Below are 15,323 nucleotides of genomic sequence, written 5' to 3' on the forward strand. Positions count from 1 at the left end.
CAGATGCCTGTCCGTTTTAAACGGACAGGCAGTAATACACTGAAATACAAAAGTATTGCAGTGTATTATAATAGCGATTGGAGGATAGTGAAGTCCCCTAGTGGGACTAGTATAAAAGTTAAAAAAAGTTTAATAAAGTTAATTTTAAAAAAAAGTGAAAAAAAATAAAATGAAAAACCCACTTTTTCCCCTTACAAAATGCTTTACTATTAAAAAAAACTACAATAAAGCAAAAAAGTTACACATATTTGGTATTGCCGCGTCCGTAACAACCCCGACTATAAAGCTGTTACATTATTTAACCCGCACCATGAACCATGAACGCCGTAAAGAATAAAATAAAAAACAATGGAAAAATTGCTGTTTTCTGTTAATCCTGACTTTAAAAAAATGTGATAAAAAGTGATCAAAAAGTCGCTACTCTCAAATGGTACCAATAAAAACTGCAAGTCGTCCCGCAAAAAACAAGACCTTATACAGCTATGTCGACGCAAAAATAAAAAAGTTATAGCTCTTCGAATGTGACAATGGAAAAATGGAAAAAATGGCTTGGACATTAGGGCCCAGAATGCAAGCAGGGGGAAGGGGTTAAATGCTATGTACACCTATGAATGCTTTTTTTTTTTTAATTATTAAATCAATGTATTTTTTTTACTCTAAGCACTTTAATTGATTGTTCTTAAGAAAATGTTTTACTTTTGAAGATAATGCTTCTGTGTATCCTGTATACATAGAAACCGTATCGTTCTCTCAAAAGGCGCAAAAGTCACAATTTTACATTTTGGACATTTTATGTGGCTTGAAAAAATGGGACGGGGTAACCACAGTCCCAACAAAACCTTGCGTAAGTTACAGCGGAAATATACGCCAGATCCTAGCTGCCGTTGATTTCACTCTATGGGGTGTAATAAGGTAGAGGCCCGTGTCGGGCTACCCGTACCTTGCCCCCCCAATCAGCTCCCTTCCCCATCAGAAAAATGTATGCTGACCTCATTGCTGCACTTTACTTCACCCTCCTGGGTCCCTTCAGGCTCTCCGAGCATGTTGCGGGTCACACAATGTACTGACGTCGAGCAGCATCAGAATGTTGTATGTGAGGAAGCACTCAGGAGTGCCTGCTTGGTGTCAAAAGCTTGTATGATCTGTGGCCTGCAGTGAGAGGCTGAGGGGACCCGGATCTGCCTCATTGTGTGGCAATTATATATGACATTGGCGGGAGTCCGACTCCAGGCACCCTCACCAATAAGCTGACTAAAGGGGCTGCGCCGCTCTGGCCAGTTGCTGCGCCCCCTTCATTGTTTACCCGGCACAGTGCCATAAATTTGGTTTTGCAGCTAAGTACATTTCAATTGATGCAGAACTGACCGGGCAAAGCCTCTTCAGTCAGCTGATGAGTAGGGGTGCCGGAAGTCGGACCACCATTGATCTGATATTGATGGCCTATCCTAAGGGTGGATGGAAAAACCCTTGAAGTTTCATTATTTCCATCTGCAGATCATTTTACCTGGACCTGGTCATCACTGTAGAAAAATGTATATAAAATTTCCTAGTAACAAAAAAAATTCTGTTTAGTGAAATCTAATGTCAGTTTCTGGAAATAAGGTGAAAGCCAATATGCCCTCTATTAGGGAATTTTTGCTCATGATGGATTTGTTGCAGAAATTTCCGCAACTAAAAATCCAAAATCCTTTGCATACATGTGAATGGGGATGTTTCTGCAGCATGTGCATGCATTTCTGCAAGCCCGATTCACATGAATGAGACAGCAATTTCTGCAAAAAATCTACTACATGTAAATATACCCTTACAACTACAAGAGCTGCTACCTAGCTTTTCTATACTTCTTAATTTCTCAACTTCCAAATTTTATATTTACTGGTAATTGTTTCCTGATTTAGACGGAAATGTTTTTTACATTCATGCATTTATTTGTCATGTGAAAATTGGCACAAGAAATTATTTATGACTTTCATACGATGTGCTACGCACTATACGTACCTATTGAGCAGAAAGATCTAATTAAATAAAATACAGAATTCAGGAAGCAGCTGGTAAACCAGTTAAACATAATTACATAAGGTTATTATTGGCCTGCTTTATAAAATATTGTACATCTAAAGTATTTATGTATTAATTGTTACTTTTTTTTTTTTTAGTTCAGCAGAGCTTATGAGCTATATGTCTAGTTACAAACACACAACTGCATTCGTCCTATTTCCACATTTACAGAGGCTTTCATGAAACACAACATTAATTCCTAAAATATTTTTAGATAGGGGTTGGACAAGGACTTTTAGGATCCAAGGCAAACATGCCAAAACGTGCCACCCCCATAAAAGTGCCACCACAACAGTGATAGCTACAGTCCCTCCCATGAGTACCAGCCACAGTGCCTCACATGAGTTCAGGCCACAGTGCACTTATTAGTGTGATCTATAATGACCCCATGAATGCCACAATGCCCATGAATGGCAGCCACATTACTTCAACTAATACCAGCCACAATGCCCACCATGAATAACAGCCATAGTGCCCCCCCATCGGTTTCATGTCTCAGTGCACCCATCAGTAGTAGCCACACTGTCCCCATTAGTGCCAGTAACAATGCCCCCACAGTACTAACAACTGAACCTCCCCAAGCGTAGGAGACACAGTGCCCCTATGCACCAATACAAGGTAAGGTGCACGATGTGAATGCACTTTTCTTGGCCACGCGGCTCTAATGCTCCCCCCATTCAGGGAAAATCTGTGACAACAGCTGCTTTTAGTGGGCGCTCTGCCTGATCATAGAGACAACTCTGCAGCTGCTAGATCACAGAGGCACAATCCTCTCTATCCCCCTGCCCTGAACTGTATGTTCTGTATGATGAACCCCTTTAGTACCCTAGGCCCCCAAAGATTTATCCTAAACAACTATGAATGTTGATATTAGCCTCATCAGCACCCTATGTATTACTCTAGACTACCAGGAATGTTGGCATTACCCTCTTCACTGCCAAAGACCTACAGGCGTTTTACCATCCACCTTTAACTATCTTATAACACAGGGAAAATAACCATCACCCCTTCATCCTCATAGACTAACAAGGAGGCAAAAATGTATCTTGTCAGCAGGCCCCAAAATTCAATGGGCTGCTCTGGTTTATCTAAACGCTGTATGCAATATTTATGCACACTGTATAAATATACCTGTTTGGCAATGTATATTTGTATGATGTATGCTAAATATTTGGGCACTATGGGGCAGACTTTTTTTTCCAACTGTAAATTTATCGAAAATAATTTTTCAGTTACAATAAAAAACAAAAAAGAAAGAGAAGCAATCAATATGTTGCAATAAGAACCACGAACAAGGTAGTAAGGAAATCATAGCAGTATATTATTTCCAGCAACACATCAAAGCAAGTTAAGCATATCTACGGCATATAAACAGTAATAATATACCAGGTAGAAAATGTCAGTTCATGCGATTCTGTAACAGGCATTAAAACAAAAACATTGAAGACGCCCACAACAAGACAGGTAGTACAATAGGGACAGTCGTATCAGTCAGAGTAAGGCTAGGGGTCAAATGTCACCATCTACAGATGACGTGATAGAAAACACATCCCATGGGTGCCACACTTTTGAGAAATCCTCTAGGTGATCAAAAATAGGGGCAAATTTACTATTCAAAATGAGCAAGAATTCTATCATACATGCTGAGCGCCACATTTTTTAACTGTTTTAGACACTTTTTTTGACACGTTTGAGAAGGAAGTGTGGTCTAGCAGAAAGTGAGCGTGGCCTAAAATGTGACACTGTGTGCCAAAATGGCACCAAAATTTTGGCACAAAAAACTGTCTTGAACTAAGCCAACCAATAGGTGGTATAAGAAAGAGAAAAGTGTCTAGCATGTCTAGCTAGATGCACTAAGTAGCACCACTATGATCAATTTGGCATATTTTTTGACTTTCTTGTTTAAGTTTTCACTGGCTAAAACGTAGACAGTATTAGTAAATCTGCCCCATTATGTGGTTTATCTGGTGCCCAGGTCCCTAACTGCCCCACTCAGTCGCTTCAAAGGCTTAGAGAAGATTGATTACGAGGATAAAAGAAAAAAATTCCTGTCAAGAAAACTGCATAACATTATCTGAAATTTTTGCTGCACATTTTGAGTGATACATTTTCCACTTCTTTCCGGCATTACTGCACTTTTACCTGTAACTGAACAAATAAAAGCACAGGCTTAGTAGGAGCAGGTGATACACACAGCAGCGTGTTAGCCTATGCATCGCCCATTCTAGACCTGTACGAAAAGGATGTGTTTAAAAAAAAAGTTCACATTTTTACATTGATACCAAGTAAACAAAACTGTGTCCAGAAAATACAAAAATATTCTACAAATTTTTGCCTGTTTATTATTAAATAAAAGATATAGAACTCTAGTTCTAAACTGTAGATGATTGCACTAAATCATATTGCAATTCTCATGTAGGGATTTTTTGATTTTCTGCAATAAAATGAAGTTATGGAATACATCAAAGATTTGCTTTCACATAATGAATATAATATTAACTATATATATATATATATATATATATATATATATATATATATATATATAATATTCTTTTAAGCATTGCGTCTATAATGATGGGTCATTTGAAGGGTCGATTCACAATTGCATTTTTGCATTTTGTCCTCCTATTGTATCCTTCCCTATAGAAAACTTTTTTAATGTTTCAAATATCTTATCTTGCTACTTTATTCATTCCTGTAAAATGGATACGTATTAACATTACAGTCAATGGAATAACAGATATAATGTATCGTCATATTTTTTAATCATATCTTCACTGATCGTTACATAAAAATAAAAAAATAGGATATATCAAACACTTTAACATGTGTGAATGAAGGCAAAATAATTTTTGCTAGATCCAGCAGTCCATTTTCCTATGCATTATCATTCATAAGACTGCACACAGCACACGTGACAGATATACATGGATGCTGCCTACAACTCTCACACACGTCCTCTCACCTCATGTCCTCTAGCACAGCATTTCCTCCATCAGACAGCATGTTAACCCCCAGCCAACAAGGAGAGCTATTTCTAACAAAAGAGAGTAGTCTGTACTTACAGAGCAGCAGCCAGTGAGTGCTCGTTTTTCCTCCCTGGGGTAGGGGCTGGGAGGAAGTCACACATCCAGTGGCAGAGAGCAGTGCTCTTAGGCAGCTGCACAGCTGGAGTAGTGACAATGCAGGATTCCAGCACTACATCCAGATTGTGTGGAAACAGTCTCCCTTCACAGCATAGTGAAACCCCTTCATATCATTTTACCATATAAGGAGACGAACGCATCCCACTCTCGCACTCTTTTACTCTGCAGCTGGCATCCAACACTTACTTTTTTCCAGAGGTTGTGGCTTTTTTCATTTTACAGATAAATGTCTTTGTTGGAATGTTTTCTGCGATGAAACCGACTCTTTTCCCTTTTAACCTACTTCATCAAATAACTCACAATTAAATATCCCATCAAACGCAGAACAGATCGTTCATCCAGGATCCACATTAGCCGCCAAGTCAGCAGCCGGACCCACGAGTACCTGTCAGTCATACGTCTATAATAATGACAGTAATACGGAAAAAAAATTAGCCATGAATGTTTTAAAGTATGTGCAATCTAGATTCGTTTTGACTGAATTAATAGCGTAGTCGACTACGCTATTGATTCCGTCAAAACGACGGAACCCCTGCACAACTGAGACAAATGGAAACCATTGACACCAGATCCGTCACTATTGAAACCTTTGGTTTTAGTTTGTGTCAGTCAGGGTCCCGTTCCGACGGAAAGCTCAGACGGAACGGGACCCTAGCGCAGATGTGAACAAAGCCTTACTTTGACATAATTATCGTCACACTTTTGGAGGCACAAACCTGTGCTACAATCTCCCTCGTCTGACATCAGTCACATTTTGTCGCAGACGGAACAAGTATTGGCAACACCATAATGATAAAGAATGTGTAGTACAAAGACACTATTGATACATGAGCCCCATTGCTTTTAGGTAGGATAAAGCCAGAGGTAATTACTGAACAAACATCTGGATAGCTCTCTCCGAAACACTCTATTCCCGGCCAATGTCACTGTGACCCCGCATTTTATCATGGGCAGTGGAGTTAGGGTGGAACTCTGTGATTCTAATGAAGTAACACAATGTTACACAGTTCTGATACTTTACTCTTGCCGGAAGCCCTGTCAAGACCTTAGAGTGTGAGACCATTCAGGTGAAGTTATGTTTAAGGTTACAGGTCAGGGCATTAGTGGTAAAAGTGATGGTTGATCTCATGAACACAAAATGGTTGTATTGACAAGGGTTGGGATATTATGTATTTTTACAGTAGTTGGATTTTATTAAATTATAAAATTAAAATTTGTTAGAAGTGCCCCTCAATGATAAAGTGATCACAGAGTGCCCCCCTGCTGGGACCCTTAGTGTTTAGATGTAATCTGTGAGAGAAACTGACAAGTGTTCAATTCCCCTGTAGCGCCACCACAGTGGAAATTAAGCATTGCAAAGTTTATATTGAAATAGATGAACTGTCAATATAACGCGCAGATGTGACGAGTCCCCCACAGCGAGAGATGCACTTTGCAGCCGATATCCTCTTTGGCTAATAGAGAATCCTGAGAGGTGGACCCCCGCTCATTATTCTGTAATAAGGTATGCGAAAATTTTCTAAACCAAACAAGTCCTATTAAAAAGATTGAGACACAAATGAGAAATAAAGAAGGGAATTTATGACACACTCTACCCCAGTGTTCGGACGTAGAAAAGTCACAATTTGTGCAAAACATCTTGGAGACTTTTCTATTTCTACGCCGCTCATGGTACATTTAAAACTGGGCAGGGCTTAGTGGAAAAGGCGCGGCTACCCCCGATTCAACAAATTTGCTATAGTTTACACGTAGTCCTCTTAATAAATTGGGTGCAACTAACTTCAGTGCTTTTTAGATTAAGACTGGCGAATTAACCCCAACATTTACAACAAAATTCTAAGGATGTAAAGACTATTTGTGTAGTAATTGTTTAGACTGCATAACTTCTATAATTCCACAGTTATAAAAGAAATATGCCTTGCAGGTTTAAACAGTACCGTGCAACAACAAAGGAATATTTTAGTGCATATGGGGAGATAATTTATTAAACATGTTAGTTTTCCTCAGTTCAGAGAATCCATGTTTGCTTTCACTTAGAAGAAAAAGCTGTTTCTCTAGTTATAAACAAAACAGCTAAAGAACATATTCAACTAAAGTAGAAAAAAAAATCCCCAGAAAATATAACTGGTTTGCCTTTATCTATCGAGCAGTTAACATTTTTAGTTTTTACTCAGAGAGCTGGATGACAACCCAGTCATCCATCTTTCCCCTAAGCCTGAACTACAATTATGTAGTGTTACGGGAATTGAAGGGCTTGTCCACACGTAACGGATTTGCTGCAGAATATTTCTGTATTATTTCCGCATAAACTAGCAGACAATCCGCACCATTTCATGCGTTTTTTACTGCGAAAAATAGTGCGGATTTTGCGTCGTTTTTTTTCAAGGCTGTTTGATAGTAATATTTCTTCAGCAAAACGCAGGAAATCAGTCCACATTCCGCAGCAGTAATTGACATGCTGCGGAACTAAAATTACGCACCACAGGTGAATTTCTGGACTGAATTTTTCCGCAGCATGTGGATGACATTTTTTCAATCACACCCGCTTTGCTGTATTTCCAGACAGAAAATACACAGCAAATCCGTTACGTGTGGACAAGCCCTAACATTGACTTTCATACTATGTAACAAACCCTTCAAGACATTTTAAACTGGCAGAAACTTTGCCAAAAACAGTGACATTTAAATACATTTGGTGTGTCCTGCTAGACATGTTAGACTCTTTTCTCCTCCATACGCCAGCTCTTTGATGGTGTATTATATACCAACATATTTCACCCAAAAAATGTTGTACGCTGTTGCTAAATCTGGTGCATTTTACCACTCTTCTTCCATGCCCCCTTTTCTAGACACTTTTCAAAACTGTCTAAAACACATAATAAATTTGGTGCAGCATACGTATGCCGATTTTTGGGTGCACTTTGAGACAGATTTCTGGTGCATTTTGCTTTGTAAATCTCCCCCACTATGTTATAGTCTGAAATTAGAGTAATATGCAAATGTTAGAAATTGACACAAAGATGAACAGAGCCTATGATTTTATGCTATGTTTAGAATATTTTACTTCATTTCATATAGTAAATCATCTCTGTGTATGAAATATATGTTTAATTACACTCCAAAGAGTATTGTTCTAGGAAAGACCATTCACATTTCCTACAGTTTGGGACTCTTTCTCAGGATCCAGGTATCGGTACATTCAAAGCATGCAAACTACACACAATACCACATTTACAACTTCACTTAAATTGTGAATAAGGATCGTTTTAGGGTTTGGATTATGACCCAGATTTAAGGTTTAAATCTTCTCATCATGCAGTGAACAAGATAAGGGGATTTCACTGTCTGTGGTTTAGTTAAAAACACTTCTTTTGACTGCTAATTTCTTGATAGGATCCATCCATTTTTTTTGGTCCAGCAGAAAAAAATATATGTAATGGAACACAGACCTCAGATAGGATTGAATATAATTTGTTTAGAACTGCCTATGAACTTATATTATAATATTACTGCCTAAAGTTCAATATTTTTCAGAACAAAGATGTATTTGAATATTTTAGAACCTAAAACTATGGAGGAGATTTTTCAATGTTGTCATAGGATGCATCAATTTTAGGATACGGTGTAAACGGCACAAATTGCACTGAATTTTTCAAAATGGCATGATAAATTTGGTGCACCCGGCTAGATACTGAAGATGGTTTTTTTCACGACACATCATAGCTGGCACACAAGTACCACAGTATCTCATGTCGATAAAAATGGCACACAGCTTTAATAAATTTGGTGCAATTTACCAGGCTCTTGGAAAAATCCCTTTTTCTAGTCAGTTTTAAATTAACTCATAATAAATTTGGTACATGTAAGCCATTTTTCATGTAAACCTCCCCCTATAAATTTTAAATGAGATAGTACTGCAAGAACATCTGACAACACTTACCCGTTATGTATTGAGTTCTGTATCTCAGATACAGGAGTGAGGAAGAGAGGTGATTACCCTAGACAATGGCATTGCTGACTAATATGAAATGTGTCTGCCTGTTGAGCTATTAATACTGTATCCTCAGTCTAAAGATATGAACTGCAACCCCATAATATCCAGGATCCTTTTAGGGCATCAAAGTCAAACAAGTGCAAGATTCCTGAAAGGATGCAACACAAGAAAACCCTAGCTGCATTCAGAGCTTTAAATGTATACTAATCATATATACATATTTAAACACATGGTAAGATATACGTCTAGAACAGGGGTCTTAAACTCGGCCGGGTAAGTGGGCCGCATATAGAAAAAATGGGAAGTGGTCGGGCCGCATTACTTTCAAATTTGATACAATACAAAATTATTGTTAATCAATTAGTTATTGGAACTACTAGAACACTATATTACTAGAATAATAATACTACATTACTATAATAATAGCGCTAGGTTTAAAATTTGAGATATTTCTCCACGTGCTTATTTCAACAATCCAGCTTTCCAGTTTAAGTGTCGCTAAATGCAGTCCGGCGGCTCAGTTAGCACACATGTCAAGATTGGGCAGCCCCTTTTTAGATAGTGCCGCAGTGCCCTCGGTGGATGCTGCCGCAGTGCCCTCGGTGGATGCTGCCGCAGTGCCCTCGGTGGATGCTGCCGCAGTGCCCTGTGTGGATGCTGCCGCAGTGCCCTGTGGATGCTGCCTCAGTGCCCTCTGTGGATGCTGCCGCAGTGCCCTCTGTGGATGCTGCCGCAGTGCCCTCTGTAGATGCTGCCGCAGTGCCCTCTGGATGCTGCCGCAGTGCCCTCTGTGGATGCTGCAGCAGTGCCCTCTGTGGATGCTGCAGTGCCCTCTGTGGATGCTGCCGCAGTGCCCTCTGTAGATAAGGCCACAGTGCCCTCTGTAGATAAGGCCACAGTGCCCTCTGTAGATAAGGCCACAGTGCCCTCTGTAGATATGGCCACAGTGCCCTCTGTAGATAAGGCCACAGTGCCCTCTGTAGATAAGGCCACAGTGCCCTCTGTAGATAATGCAACACACCCCTAAATAATGCCAGTGTCCTCTTCAGATACTGCCACACACCCACTTGTAGATAATGCCACAGTGACCTCTGTAGAGGCTGCCACAGTGCCCTCTGTAGAGGCTGCCACAGTGCCCTCTGTAGAGGCTGCCACAGTGCCCTCTGTAGAGGCTGCCACAGTGCCCTCTGTAGAGGCTGCCACAGTGCCCTCTGTACATTCTGCCACAGTGCCCTCTGTACATTCTGCCACAGTGATGTCAGGGGCTTGCCCAGAGCTGGAGTCCCGGAGCAGAGCCGCTTCTGGCACTCTGCCTGGGATTCCAGCTCTGCTCTTGACATCACTGTCCATATATGGACAGAGATGTCAGGGGCAACCCCAGAGCTGGAGTCCCGGAGCAGAGCCGATACTAGCGCTCTGCCCGGGACTCCGCTCTGGGGAAGCCCCTGACATCATTGTCGATGTATGGACAGCGATGTAAGGGAATTCCGCAGCGTCCCGGAGCAGAGCCTATACTAGCACTCTGCCCGGGACTCCGCCCTGGGGAAACCCCAGACATCGCTGTTCATATGTGGACAGCGATGTCAGGGAATACCACAGAGTCCCGGAGCAGAGCCGACACCAGCGCTCTGCCCGGGACTCCGGCTCTGGGGAAGCCCCAGACATCGCTGTTCATATGTGGACAGCGATGTCAGGGAATTCCACAGAGTCCAGGAGCAGAGCCGACACCAGCGCTCTGCTCCGCTCTGGGCAAGACCCTGACACACTGTCCATATATGGGCAGCGATGTCAGGGAATTCCACAGAGTCCCGGAGCAGAGCCTGTACTAGCGCTCTGCCCGGGACTCCGGCTCTGGGGAAGCCCCAGACATCGCTGTTCATATGTGGACAGTGATGTCAGGGAATTCCACAGAGTCCAGGATCAGAGCCGACACCAGCGCTCTGCTCCGCTCTGGGCAAGACCCTGACACACTGTCCATATATGGGCAGCGATGTCAGGGAATTCCACAGAGTCCCGGAGCAGAGCCTGTACTAGCGCTCTGCCCAGTACTCCGGCTCTGGGGAAGCCCCAGACATCGCTGTTCATATGTGGACAGCGATGTCAGGGAATTCCAGAGTCTCGGAGCAGAGCCGATACTAGCGGCTCTGTGTCCCGCGGGCCGCAGATGACAGCCCCAGGGGCCGCATGCGGGCCGCGTGCTTGAGACCCCTGGTCTAGAACATTCCTTACAATTAACAGCAAGCGCTAGCTAGCATTCTTAGATCTTTTAGTATCTTTTTTATTTTAAAAAATGTTCTTATGGACCAATAATCGAAAACAAATTTTCACGTATTTTTCACAAGTTTATTACCCCAATAATTTTACTTGTTACAGTTACTGAACAGGAAATCTATTAAGAATGAAAATATTTCATCCAGAATGCCCATGGTACACTACTATCTTTAAAAAGTTTTGCAATGGACTTCAGTTTTACAAGGGTCTGCATGATATCTCACTAAAGATTTTTTTTGTTGGTCAGACTGATGTCTATCACAAAGAGGCCACAGTGTTAGTAAAGTACAGTGGCTGTCACCAGGGGCTGTGCAGGAACTGTAGCTCAGCCCTATTTCGTGCACAGCGCTGTGGCCCTTTTTTCTGAGGATTGGTGGCATTTTTAGCAGGTGGACCTCCACGATCCAAATTAAATGCCACCATTAACTATGATGGAAAACACTGTTTAACAATTGTGGAGTGGTTTAAAATAATGGTTTAGAATAGGTGATAAACCAGTATATTTGGCATGATGGTCGGCAATGGCTGAGACCATGGGTTAGCATCTGAGCAGGACAACATTTGCATGAAATTTCTATGTTCTTTAGGCACTAGGAATTCTAACCTTTCTCCCTTTCCCTCCATCCACTAGACACAAAATATTCTAATTTACCTCATACATCCTCACCCTTAAACACAGAGATTATAACATGCTCTTCTACTTCACCATGGTATAGAGAGTATAACCTACTGCTCTGTCTTCCAATGCAGTGGATACAGGGATTCTAACATACCCCATTGTACTACTCGTCATCTGGAAAACAGGGAACATAACCTACTCACCCCAATCCATTAGACGCTAGTGAATACAACCTACCGTCTTTTCTTGTAACACAGATCAGGAACTTTATACTATCTCCCAAGAAGATCACCACTGAAGTACCTCTTTTTCCCCACAAATAACAACACACATTTCAGGAACCCTCTCAGAACCATTATCAATTAATCCAAGTACACCCCAATCAACTAGCGCTAAACGTTCATTATACCACTGACAACCAGGTAGTGTGAGATCTCCATGTACTAATGAACACAAGAATGGAAATCTGTCTGTTGACTGACCACCATGTTATGGAAAACTACCTATACCACAGACCACATATAATTATGAGCTGAATATAATGACAGATCTCTATGGCTGACACTGGGGTAGCTATGTGACACTACTAATAACTTAGTATACAAAGTGTCACAGGATTTTATCTCAGTATATTAATATGGTTCCTTAAATATGTTTTTCCAATATGAATCCAGTCATATATATTATAAACCTTCGCTGAAAATAGTTACATAGAAACATAGTTGATAAGGTTGAAAGAAGACACAGGTCCATCAAGTCTAAACTATAATCCTACCGTTTTGATCCAGAGGAAGAAGAAAAACCCTATAAGGCAGTTGCCAATTGCCTCATATTAGGGGAAAAATTCCTCCCCATCTCCAAATCTGTCAATCAGAAATAATCCCTGGATTTACCTCCAATCTCCAGAATCTAGTTCCCATAATTTATATTTTTCAAGAAAGGTATCCAGGCTTATTCAACGAATCAACTATCCTGTGGCAGAGAGTTCCATAGTCTCACCGCTCTCACAGCAAAGTATCCCCGTCTGTGATGATGGTAAAACCTTTTTTCCTCCTGACATAGAGGATGCCCCTTGTCATTGTTACAGGCCTAGGTGTAAAAAATATCATTAGAAAGATCTCTGTACTGTCCAATTATTTATTTGTACATTGTAACTAGGTCGCCCTAGCCGTCGTTTTTTTTCTAAACTGAATAAGCCCAAGTTTGATCATCTTTCTTGGTACTGCAAACCACCTGTTCCCTTATTTACCTCAGTCACTCTCCTCTGCAACCACCTCTGCACAGGTGCCCAAAATTGATCCATGTGGAAGGCACTCTGAATCGATTTGGGTATGAATCCATCATTGCAGATCACGTCCCCCCATACATTCTGTTTTTCTTCCCTGGGGCAGATGGAATCTTCCAGCAAGACAATACAACATGTCACACAGATAGAAATGTCCGACAGTGGTTGGTAGAGCACGACCAAGACTTCCAAATACTTCTCTGGCCCCCCAATTCGCCAGACTTTAACCCAATTGAGCATCTGTGGGACCACCTCGATTGTCTTGTAGGCTCTATGGATCCTACCACTCACACCCTCCAGCTAATGTGGGATGCACTGCAGTCAGCATGGCTCCAGATACCTGAGACAACCTACCAGAACCTTGCTGAGTCACTCCCAGCCGGCCTAGCTGCTGTCCATGCTGCACACGGCGGTTAATCTGGATATTAGCTGGTGGTCATAATAATGTGACTCGACTGTGTATATAAAGGAAGGCCTTATAGGTCTGCTCTCCTGGATCCAATTCTGGTTTTAGCTTAAAAACAGCATGCTAAATCCGCAGCAAATCAGCACTGTGTGAATAAGGCCTTTGGGTGATATAATGGTGCAGTTCTTGTGTTTTCATGGACCCTTCACACGTTACATTGAAACAACGGTCGTGTGAACAGCCCCGTTGAAGTACATGAGTCCGTGTGACGGACATTGTTTTAACGACCGTTACATGGACTACATATACGCTCGTCTAAGGCCAATCCCCTGTAGTAAGTAGTAACAGCTTTTAATGGATTATTCACATGGCAGATTTGAATACACGCTCAATACATCTGAATAGGACTTGTAGAAATCCATGCACCTACTGCAGAAAGAACTCCATTCACATGTATAGATCTGATTTTCATTAAGAGTAAGTTATTAAATAAATCTGCCACGTGTGAATATACTTTTAGGGTATGTTCACACAGTGCTTATTTTCGGCAGCTTTTCGGGCCCTAAACGGGCGAAAAATCAGAAGCAGAAGTTCCGTTTTTCATAGACTCTATAGAAAAACAGCGCCGAAAACGGCTGTCAAAAACGCTGCGAAAAATGTTTGATTAAAAAACACCTGAAAACCAGGAGCTGTTTTCCCTTGAAAACAGCTCCGCATTTTCAGACGTTTTTTAGTAAGCGTGTGAAGATACCCTTATAGCGTTCCCACAATAATAGAAAGGGTTAGGTTCTTGTCAGGCTAAATGGCCATACCCAGAATTGTCACTTCTGATATGAGGCATCAGTATACAGCCACTTCAACTACTTTAGCTTAGAAAGGCGTTAATAGCTAGAATACTCTTTGTCATATTGACGTCTGTGTTGAAATGCTGATAAATTCTACCAAAGTTTAATCTATTTATACGCACTAAGGCCCTGGAGTTTGCTTTTCAGGATGATCCATTTATAGCACTACAAAGAACTCATTCATCACTTCTATCGTCACTTGATGTCATCAAATTATGGCATTGTTTTTCATAGTTCTTTTTGTTTTTAAATCAAACATTTAAGGGAATGTTCACACGGTGAAAATTCCACCTCCCATTAATACCAATGGGATTCGGACGCTTCTTTTTCCCGCTAGATGATTTTTTTCAGCAAGCGGGAAAAAGAAGCGTCCTGCTCAATCTTTGAAGCCAATGGGAGGAGGAATAATTCCACAGCGACAGGACCCACCACACAAAATCCGCCATGTGAACAGGGCCTAACAGCTGATGTTGAAGCAAGATGCATTTCTCCAAAACTAAGTACCTATTTTTAGCTCAATTTGACCACACAGAAGAATACTCATTGGCTTATTCATAGTAATGTAGACAATACATTGAGGTAGATTGTTTTTAACAACAACTCATAGACACTCTATTAACTGTTTTAGAGTAGCTTAGCAAGAAAGGGGTGTGATCTAGCAAAAAGGGGCATGGCTTAAAATGCACCATTATGCAC

At 41.1% G+C, this 15,323-nt stretch overlaps 1 protein-coding gene across 1 annotated transcript in view; it reads right to left on the reverse strand.

The window, feature by feature from the left end:
* Positions 1-5,207, reverse strand: part of FHL2 (four and a half LIM domains 2) — an 83,442-nt gene extending 78,235 nt beyond the window's left edge. The window contains exon 1 of the mRNA XM_075850349.1: positions 5,127-5,207. Coding sequence (XP_075706464.1) covers positions 5,127-5,191 — 65 coding nt within the window. The 5' untranslated portion in view covers positions 5,192-5,207. The remainder of the gene's footprint in view (positions 1-5,126) is intronic.
* Between the last annotated feature and the right edge of the window lie 10,116 nt (positions 5,208-15,323).

This window comes from Rhinoderma darwinii, chromosome 2 (assembly GCF_050947455.1).
Source record: "Rhinoderma darwinii isolate aRhiDar2 chromosome 2, aRhiDar2.hap1, whole genome shotgun sequence".
Taxonomy (NCBI): domain Eukaryota; kingdom Metazoa; phylum Chordata; class Amphibia; order Anura; family Rhinodermatidae; genus Rhinoderma; species Rhinoderma darwinii.